This window comes from Rhinopithecus bieti, unplaced genomic scaffold, assembly GCF_001698545.2.
Source record: "Rhinopithecus bieti isolate Rb0 unplaced genomic scaffold, ASM169854v2 scaffold_18354, whole genome shotgun sequence".
In the NCBI taxonomy this organism is placed as follows: Eukaryota; Metazoa; Chordata; class Mammalia; order Primates; family Cercopithecidae; genus Rhinopithecus; species Rhinopithecus bieti.
The window spans coordinates 1,732,578-1,743,534 of record NW_016809835.1 but is presented as its reverse complement, the minus strand read 5'-3'; the positions used below and the strand labels follow the sequence as shown (position 1 = coordinate 1,743,534).

At 39.0% G+C, this 10,957-nt stretch overlaps 1 protein-coding gene across 2 annotated transcripts in view; it reads right to left on the bottom strand.

Annotated features, from left to right (window-relative positions):
- Positions 1-3,358: 3,358 nt before the first annotated feature.
- The window catches only part of BDP1 (BDP1 general transcription factor IIIB subunit), a 128,833-nt gene continuing 121,234 nt past the window's right edge, over positions 3,359-10,957 (bottom strand). For both annotated transcript variants that reach the window (XM_017890622.1, XM_017890621.1), the window contains exons 40-41: positions 8,997-9,243; positions 3,359-6,394 (exon numbers count right to left, since the gene is read on the bottom strand). In XM_017890622.1, the coding sequence (XP_017746111.1) occupies positions 6,263-6,394; positions 8,997-9,243 (379 nt within the window). In that variant the 3' untranslated portion in view covers positions 3,359-6,262. The remainder of the gene's footprint in view (positions 6,395-8,996; positions 9,244-10,957) is intronic.

Sequence of the window (10,957 nt, the reverse complement as noted above, 5' to 3'; positions counted from 1 at the left end):
GCTAACTGACCCCAAGGTTCCTGTTAAACAGACTGACAGCCTTCTAAAGTGTTGCATGACACCTATAGACAAAACAATTCTAGGTCTGCTATGCAAGAACCAAACTCAAGTCTCCATAGTGGAGACAGCCTCATACCCAGTTTCCAGACTACATAAATCAGGTTATAGACCCAAAGTCCCTGCACTGAGGGTGCGGATGGGAGCCCCTGAGGAAGGATTTTGTAATTGTGGCTTCATGGGTATACCATTAATCTTTCCCCAAGCCTTCGGCAGATAGAACTATGGTTACTCATCAGGGACTTTGCACTGGGGAATCAGAAATACTCAGCTATTTCACGGTTACGAAGATAGTGACTCTGAAATGATCCTGATTTCCTGAGAGCTGAAAAGCCTCTATGATCCAGTTTTCAGAGTGAAGGCTAATGAAGGTTGCATGAAAGATGGATTCTTGGTCTGACTTCTCACAGGAGCCTATCCTGTAATTATTTCCTCAGTCCCAGAATGCATAGAAGTAGGATACAGCAGAGTCATCACACTGTTTCCTTAACCCATGAGATAAGGCATTAAGGAAGGGCTAAATAGAAGGTTTAAACCACCCCCATTCTCTGACCCACACAGTGAGTGGGATCTGTTGATTCCTACATTTCCATTTGACTCACCAGCTTGGCCAGTTGTTAAAGTCAGACGGGTCCCGAACAATGTTTCACATTTTTTTCTTTTGTGTGGTGTTGGTGTTGCACGTTAGAATCACCTGCAGATTTCTTTTTAAATGGTGATGTCTGACGCCCATCCCCAGGCACTGCGATGTGTGTGTGTGTTTTCTGATTACTTTGAGACAGGATCTCCCTGTCACCCATGCTGGAGTACAGTGGCACAATCTCAGCGCACTGCAACCTCCACCTCCGGGCTCCAGTGATCCTCCCACCTCAGCCTCTCCAGTAGCTGGGACCACAGGTGTGCGCCAACACGCCTGGCTGATTTTTGCATTTTTAGTAGACAAGGGATTTTGCCATGTTGCCCAGGCTGGTCTCAAAGTCCTCGGTTCAAGTGATCCTCCCATCTCGGCTTCCCAAAGTGCTAAGATTACAGGTATGAGCCACTGTGCCTGGCCCTATTTTTTTTTTTTTAATTTTTCATTTAAACATTTAATATTTACAAAAACTTAAACCACTCAATTTTGACTGTTGTATCAAGTGATATATTTTGCAACACACATTGTAATTTAAATAATTCTATTAATTTTCAAAAAGTACATTTAATTACCATACTAATTTTCAAAAGAAGAGCAATGGAATGTCATGAAGTAATCTTTCATTATGTGCCAGTAGCTTGAGTGGTTATATTCTGAAAAATGAATGACACATTTTCTGTTATTCTTTCAAGAAAAGGATCTGTAAGATTTAAATGATCTCCAGAAAAATGTTTCCATTGCTTCAGCTGGGACATAGAAAGAGGTTTCGGGGAGTTAGATTTCTGGTGATGTGGACCAAGTTGACAATCTCTAGAGACAACGAATTTTTCCAACGAATCACCTGTATGAACTTCTCCTGTACACTCACAGTCAAGCAGGTCATGAGTAACACAATCTGAACTTTCATGTAATGTGAACAAATTTTTAAGTTCTTCTACTGAAAACCGATTATGTTCAGATGTCTTGGTGAGGTCGACAACTGCCCCACAAAGACCTTGCTTACTGATCTGCCTTTGATAGATCTTTTCTTCTATTGTATTTTTAATGTTTTTTAGCAACAGCATCTCACTCTGTGACCCAGGCTGGCGTGATCATACCTCACTGCAACCCTGAGCTCCTGGGCTCAAGCAATCTTCCTGCCTCAGCCTCTCCAGTAGCTGGGACCACAGACACACACCACCATGCTCTGCTAGTTTTTGTTTTGTTTGTAGAGATGAGGTCTCGCTATGTCTCGCCTCAGCCTCCCAAAATGCTGGGATAACAGGCATGAGCCACTGCACCCAGACACTGATTAACAATAGGGGATAGAACTCTGACATAGAAACTTTTTAAAGCTTCCCAGGCGAGTCTGACGTGCAATAAAGTTTGGGAACCACTGGTCTTGGGGAATGACACTAAGTTATCACAGATTTAACAAATGATGATGTCAATCACAGCTGCAGTTCAAGATTGGTACCTTTATTAGACCAAATCAACACAACTCCTAATACCTGGAATAAAGCCAGTGGCATGAAAAAAATGCAACCTTTTCCATTCCGGTAAGAAAAATTAAAAGAACCTGCATTTCTATGTGGCAGGGACAACTGATTTTACTTACTTCAAAGTGATATGAATACCCTCATTTTCTTTCAGAAAATATCTGGAGAGACTTGTATTTTCTTGATTTTTGACAAAAAATGAAATGTGACATGGATAACATTATGCTAACTGGAGCTGGAATGCAGGACTTAGCAAGCAGTTAGATGTCTTAGGAAGACATATGTATATAAGAGGTTGGGAGGTAAATCCTGCTAAAGTTCAGGAGCCTGTCACATAGGCGAATCTCCTAAGGGTCTAGTGGTCTGAGGACATGGGATCTATTTTTAAAGGGAAGAAACAAGCTACCAAGGCATGATGGCTCACCTGTCTGGGAGGATTGCTTGCACCCAGAAGTTCGAGGCTGCAGTGAGCTATGATCACACCACCACACTCCAGGCTGGGCGACAAAGTGAGTCCCCGTCTCTTAAACAAAGGCAGTAGGGAGAGGGAGACAAGATTCTGCACCTTGCACTGGCCATCATGACGACAGAAGCAACAATGTTCGAAGAGGCCCTTTGAATTTGAGATAAAATATATTTGGGAATACCACCCCAACCGATTTCCTGGGTAACCCATAACACTGCCGATTGTTAGTGAAACCCAATGTAAGACAGGACTCTCCAGCAGATTCAGGATGCGATGCTGCAGCAAACAGAGATGCTGTGTGAAGTCTCTTCCAAATACTATTAGGACAATCACATTGCAGACTCCTACAGCTTTGAAATTACGGATATGCACACCTGTCAAAAACTGTTCTCCTCCCCACGAAGACAGGCTCGTCTTCTGTCATCTAGGCTGGAGTGTGATGGGGCAATCACAGCTCACGGCAGCCTCAACCTCCTCCTGGGCTCAAGCGATCTTCTCATGCCAGCCTCCTGAGTAACTGGGACCAAAAGCACACCCCACCACAGTTGGCTGATTTTTAATTTTTTTGTAGAGATGAGGTCTCATTATGTTGCCCAGGCTGGTCTTGAACTCCTGGGCTCAAGTGATCCTCCTACCTCGGCCTCCCAAAGTGCTGGGATTACAGGTGTAAGCCATGATACCCAGCCAATTCTTTATTTAGTCATCTTAAAAAGACACAACAGAAATGGTATAAAATAACTTTTATTTACATAATTTATATATATACAACTGCTTTCTTTAGAACAAGAAAATTTATAAATGACATGATATTGCTTTTTCTGTCAAAGACTTCTTCAAGCAAGATAGTATACATGGTCACTTTTGTTTCAAATAACATGATGATAAACAGTGGATATTAGTATTTTTGTCATGCCTCAACCATTTACCAACAATTAGGCGTTCAAACCCTCATGCTGACCACTTGCTAAGATATAAGTGTTCAGGAGAAAAAGTCAAGAAAAGATAAAACTTTTACTCACATCTCCTTTAAGATTTGTGAAATAAATTCTTTGCAACATCTTCTTTACATGAATCAGACCTAACATAGTTCTTTCCACCATGTAAGGTAAATACACTGATTAACTTTCTCTTTTCCAAAATCAGGTTTAAGGATGTAACAGTAGGATAATTTAGCTGGCTGACTTGATTCTCTAATACAATGAGTCTTTGTATTCTTTATATAGTAAGAAATTCCATCTTCCATAAAACTAGATTATAGATTAAAAAGAGATAGATGCTAAGGTTAAAAATTCTATTACACAAGGATAAATAATAGTTTAATCATGGCAATCTAACTCCCAAACTAACACTAAGAGAATGAAATCTTTTCAGAATATGAGTTTTAAAAACTTACCTAAACAGGGTATTAAAATAGCAATGTGATTTACTACCATAATTTCTGTGACATATCAATCATGAAATAAATGCCTACTTACAATTTCCACTCCAAATTATATAGCCTCCTCTCTGACAAAATGTTATGCCATAAATTTTACTAAAAGACAATGAATAAGAAGTGCTCTAACAGCAGTAGTTTCAATAAATTAGCATTACTGTTATACCTGCTGAGACATAATTCTCTTCTATTAAGGAACTTAAAAACTGGCCACCATTTTTTCAATATACAAACATAATTATCTAGACTCTAAAATATCTTCCCAATTGAAATACTGATCATTATATAATACAATCAACAGTTTTAACTTTTAGGCACAACTCATAACTTTAGTGACAAATAACTCATACATACAGATATCAGCACCTCAGGGTAAGAAAATTTGGGGCCTAATGCAGGGGTCAAACTAAAAGGCCAATCCAGCCACAGTCCTTCATTCAAGTACTGTCTATGGCTTCTTTCACACTGAAATTGCAGAGCTGAGTAGCTGCCACAGAGACCATCTGGCCTGCAAACCCAAAATAGTTTGCAGAAAGTTTCCAATTCCTGAGCTACTATATTATCATTCCAAGAGGCTTTTCAAATAAAATCAGGATAAATTTGCTGTTTGAGAAGTCTAATTGGAACTACTACAGATCTGCTTGGGTAGGTAACAGAATTATTACATATGTAAATCATTAAATCTTGAAATTAAAACAAATCTTAAATTCATATTGATGATAATCATTAAGTTTATAAAGTCTTATTTTCTCTGTTTTTAACATCACTATTATGTTCCACGCTTAAAGATCTAAGTGTTCCTTGAGAATCAAGAAAAAACTATGAAGAAGTTGGCTTTTTAAAAACTAATATATGTCTGTGTGTGTATCAAGGAGATTGAACTTTGTATGGAAATTTTGTCTAATAAACAAAGTTGAGTTCCCCCTACCCTCATGAAAATCCTGAGATTATCCAAGAAAGAAGAAAAACAGAAAAATTCACAGTACAAAGTCAATATACTAAACTGAGGGAACAAAGGTATTCAAAACATATACACCAAACATTTTAGTTATAGCATTTCAAATATCTTTAAAATTAAAGAGAAAAGGAGACAAACATAAATTTGTTAATGCCTTCCTTATCTACAATCTGAGGGGTGAAAATAGCTAAAACTGAATATCCTTTTAAATAAAAAATTTAAAAATAAATAAGCTCTTTGATGTGTCATCTTTATAAATAATTATGTTTAAATACTAGTTTTCAATGAGGACTAATGTTACATCACCATGAATTAGAAAATATGTATTTTTTAGTCAGACAAACAGCTGATAATAGAAAAGTTCTTTAACATTTACCATACTAAAGTGAAGTTTGACAATTTGTTTTCACATATAGTCACGTGTCCCTTAACTGTATGTTCTAAGAAATGCCTTGTTAGGTGATCTTGTGTGGAAAAACACAGAGTTTACTTACAAACACTGAGATGGTACAGACTGCGACACACCCTACAGACAGAAGGCTATGTGGTATATCTTAGAGATCCTAGGCTACAAACCTCTACAATGTGTTACTATGCTGAACACTGTAGGCAGTTGTAACACAATAGTAGTATTTGTGTATCTAAACATAAAAAAGCAACGTACTGTGTTATGATGGCTATAATGTCACTAGTTGATAGGAATTTTTTATCTCCATTTTAATTATATGGGACCACTGTCATATATGTGGTCCATCGTTGACTTAAACATTATTATGCGATACATGACTGTACATAGAAGCAACGGAAAAGGCTTCATCCTTCATCGTCTCCCCCTAAAAATAAAAAATCTTCACAAAAGAAGCTAAATGTTAAATACGATACAATTAACCCCCAAATCTATCTGCACTGCAATTCATACAGAGACATATATCCACAACATTCCCAAATGTCCATGTGTGCTTAGCACAGGAAGAGTCAAAATGTAAACAACATCTGTCTGAGAAAGCAGTCTTAATTGCTTGCTATTTGCAAAACGCTGAATCAATCAGAATGAGAGGAACCTCAGAAATGTTTTCCACTGATTATAAAAGCTTCAAATCAAGCTCATTAAATATTCAAAATCAACCTAAAGAAAAATAGACAGTGATATTTTGCTCTAAATACTGTTTTGTTGATGTAATTGACTCTGGAAATCCTAGACCTAATTTAAAAAAGAAAAAGACAAAAGACTGTTTTATTCTGTTTCATCCACTTCAATGAAGATATCATTGAAGAAATATTCAGAGACTGTGGTTGGCTCCCCTTGAAGGGCCCGCTTTTGGGCACTTTTATGTCCTTCTTTCAGTAAGGGCTGATCACAAGAAACCTAAAAAGGTAATAAAAATAAAGTAAAATAAAACTGTAATACATTTACATATATATGTGTATGTGTGTGTGTATAGCAGTCTAAATTGATACGATCTGTTTGGAAAGCAATGTGGCAATAAATACTGAGCTTTAAATATGTTGACAATCACTGACCCAAAAATTTCATTTCTATGCTGTTACATTGAGTAAATAATCCTAAATGTAGTTAAGAGTTTTATGACTAAGATAACCTTTGTAGCATTAGTTATAATAATAAAATTGGAAGCAACTAAATATACCACACTAGATATAATTAGGTAAATCATAGTGTACCCATAGTCCATTACTTCATCTTAATTTCCATGAACAATTTTAATAAAGAAAAATACAGTTAAATCTGTCACTAAATTATTAAAGTAAAAATACTTCAATTAGTTGCATAAGAATAGACAGACCCGGCTAGGCGCGGTGGCTCAAGCCTGTAATCTTAGCACTTTGGGAGGCCGAGACGGGCGGATCACGAGGTCAGGAGATCGAGACCATCCTGGCTAACATGGTGAAACCCCGTCTCTACTAAAAAATACAAAAAACTAGCCAGGCGAGGTGGCGGGTGCCTGTAGTCCCAGCTACTTGGGAGGCTGAGGCAGGAGAATGGCGTAAACCCGGGAGGCGGAGCTTGCAGTGAGCTGAGATCTGGCCACTGCACTACAGCCTGCGCGACAGAGTGAGACTGTCACATTAAAAAATAATAATAATAATAGACCCATGAAACAAAACAGCACCTAAAGATAACATATCAAAGATACCTTATCAGAAATTAGCATACTTACAAATCTATAAACAAATTAAGACAGCACGGTATTGGCACGGGAATGACAGATTTATCAATAGATAAATAGATAAATCTATTGACTAGAAAATCTATTGACTAAAAAATAGACTAGAAATAACCCCAATATATATAGAAACTTAGCATCTGATAAAAGTGCTATATCAGAAACAGTTATTGTATTATTAAATAAATGATGTTGGACAACTATATAACCATCTCAGGGGGGAAAAAGTCAGACCTATAGCTTACCAAAACAAATTCTAGATGGATGAAAAGATTTAAATATAAAAGTATTTTTTTAAAAACTCTACTGTAAAAAATGCCATGGAAAAACACTTTTATAATTCTAGACGGAGGTAGGTGGGGAAGGGTATTTATTTATTTATTTATTTATTTCAAGATAAAGCCAGGCTGGAGTGCAATGGGATGATCTCAGCTCACTGCAACCTCCCACTCCTGGGTTCAAGCAATTCCCTTAGCTCAGCTTCCCGAGTAGCTGGGACTACAGGCGCATGCCACTATGCCTGACTAAATTTTGCATTTTTGATAGAGACAGAGTTTTGCCATGTTGGCCAGGCTGGTTTCGAACTCCTCACCTCAGGTGATCCGCCCGCCTTGGCCTCCCAAAGTGCTGGGATTACAGGCATAAGCCACTGCACCCAGCTGGGAAGAGTACCTTTTTAAACTACCTGAAAGCAGAAAGCTATAAAACATTGACAAATTAATCTAAACAGAAATAAAAAATGTCTGCTTGGCAAAAACCACCATACACAAAATCAAAAGACAAATGACATACAGAGAAAAAAAAATTTGCAGTCTTTATCACAAAGGGTCTTTTTCCCTGAATACAGTAAGACCTACTACAGGCCGGGCGCAGTGGCTCATGCCTGTAATTCCAACACTTTGGAAGGACGAGGCGGGCAGATGGCTTGAGGTCAGGCATTTGAGACCAGCCTGGCCAACATGGCGAAATCCCGTCTCTACTAAAGATACAAAACTTAGCTGGGTGTTGTGGCATGCATCTGTAATCTCAGCTACTTGAGAGGCTGAGACAGGAGAATCACTTGAACCCGGGAGACGCAGGTTGCAGTGAGCCAAGATCACACTACTGCACTACAGCCTGGGTGACAGAGTGAGTGAGACTCTGTCTCAAAACAAAACAACAAAAAAACTCACAACTTTGGCCATGATAAGCAAGACTGATAAAATCTATGATCTCAGAAAATAATTCTAACAAATAATACAAAATGTTTAAAAAAGTTTAAAGATATTCTTTACAAAAGTACCCCTTTCAAAGGCTCATGCTATTCAATAGATGCTCACCAGCCTTTTCTTTGTTGAGATCTTAAGTCACCCCAATATTTTTACAAAGTCTTTGATACAGGTTTACAGATTTTTCCATCCCAATACTTGCCATTGGATAGCTTCAGGAGACATAGAAATGAAACATGTGAACAAATTCTAGTTTTACAGTTCCTTAAATTCTTGTGGGTGTCAGCACTGCTTCCTTTTGCTTCCACAAGTCAGAAGGGTCTCTAGATTAAAGGAATGGCTATTAAGTGTCCATTTATGGTTAGTTCAACCGCTCTGTACTAACCTAACTGTAACTTCCTGACTCAACACCTTTTCTTCTTCCATTACGGAGGAACACGATGGAGAGAAGGATGGGAGTTGCCCTAAAATAATTTCTGACATCAAATAAAAATAACAAATTACTATGTTTTCCCTAGTCGAATCTCATATCCAACCCATCTCATACAAACAATAAAATACAGTAGTTATCACATACCTGAGTTGCTGAGCTGCTAATATTCTTAGATTGAGTATTAATAACACTTGGAGATGGAAGCGGATCAGAGGAATCTTGATTTTTTTTCTGGCTTTCATTGAATGGATTAGATCTTTTCAATTTCTGTCTTAATGCAGGTATAAGAGGTTTTAGGCGTTTCTTACTATGGACCTGCATAGGTTCGTCAGACTCCAAACTATTCTTTGAACATATTAAAGATAAAAATCCCAGGGGTCTTCTGCCAGGTCTAGAAATACAAATGTAAAGATATTCAAGAATATCCAGGAAGACACATTCCTTTTTTTTTTTTTTTGAGTCTCACTCTGTCACCCAGGCTGGAGTACAGTGACACGATCTCGACTCACTGCAACCTCTACCTCCCGGGTCCAAGATATTCTCCTGCCTCAGCCTCCCAAGTAGCTGTAGTAGAGACGGAGTTTCACCATGTTGGTCATGCTGGTCTCGAACTCCTGACCTCGTGATCTGCCCACCTCAGCCTCTCAAAGTGCTGGGATTACAGGCGTGAGCCACTGCGCCCGGCCAAGACACATCCTTAATAACTGCTTCTGCTTCGCAAGGCTAAGGTGGGAGGACCGCTTAAGGCTAGGAACTCAAGAACAGCTTGCACAAAATTAGCAGGACCCTGGTCTCTAGAACATCTCTGGCATTCAAATCACTGGGTGATCTTATTAAAAAGAAGATTCGCACAGTCGGTAGTGGGCATGGCCTGAGTTCTGCATTTACCAAGTGTTCTCAAATGATGTCCATACTGCTGTTGTCAGGACTACACTTTGAGTAGCAAAGCTGTGGAACAGTGGTCAGCATAGTATGCTCTACAGGCCATATGCAGTCCCCGACCCAATTCTGTGAGTACGTTTTACTGGAACACAGCTATGTTCATCTGTTTACATATGGTCTGTGGTTGCTTTTGTGCTGTAATTGCAGAGTTGAATAGCCGTTAACAGAGACCATATGGCTCACAAAGCCTAAAATATGTACAAATGCCATTTTACAAAAAATGCTGACTTCTGTTCTAGAACACTGCTTCTCAACCTGTTTTAATCCCAGCTCTCATGATGGTTCCCTCGTTTTATTTATTTTTTCTTTCTTTTTGTTTTCTTGAGATGGAGTTTCGCTCTTGTTACCCAGGCTGGAGTACAATGGCGCAATCTCGGCTCACCACAACCTCCACCTCCTGAGTTCAACGATTCTCCTGCCTCAGCCTCCTGAGTGGCTGGGATTATAGGCATGTGCCACCATGCCCAGCTAATTTTGTATTTTTAGTAGAGATGGGGCTTCTCTATGTTGGTTAGGCTGGTCTGGAACTCCCAACCTCAGGTGATCCGCCCACCTCAGCCTCCCAAAGTGCTGGGATTACAGGCATAAGCCACCACACCCAGCCTTTTTTTTATTTTTTCAGAGACTGGTCTGGCTATGTTGCCCAGGCTGGAGTGCAGTGGCTATTCACAGGCACAATCATAGCTCACTGCAATCTCAAACTCCGGCCTCAGCCTCCTGGGTAGCTGGGATTACAGGCATGTGCCACTGTACCTGGGCCTCATTCTATTTTCAGCGCATCTCTAAGGCCAGAAGAGATACTACTGAGCTTTATTTTCAATAATTTAGATAACAAAAACAACAGATCTATTAAGTATGTCTTTTAAGCTACATGTGTCCTTTCCCCCAACCCTTCCCCTTAGTGGAGACTAGTGCATGTTCCCCCACCTCCTTCAATTCAGCAACACCACGTTATCTTCCGGATGCTGCTGACCAGCCAATAATTATTGATAACCATTGCTTCTAGAATATGAGAAAAATGTGAGAGAAGTTGGCTTTTGCTTAAATTTCAACACTTATTCTTATGGAGAGAAAACCATAGTTTTCCTCTTTGGTTTGTCACAAGGGAGAAAGCTGACACATTATTTGAGACTTCAATGATGTCAGCATCCATATATATGTGC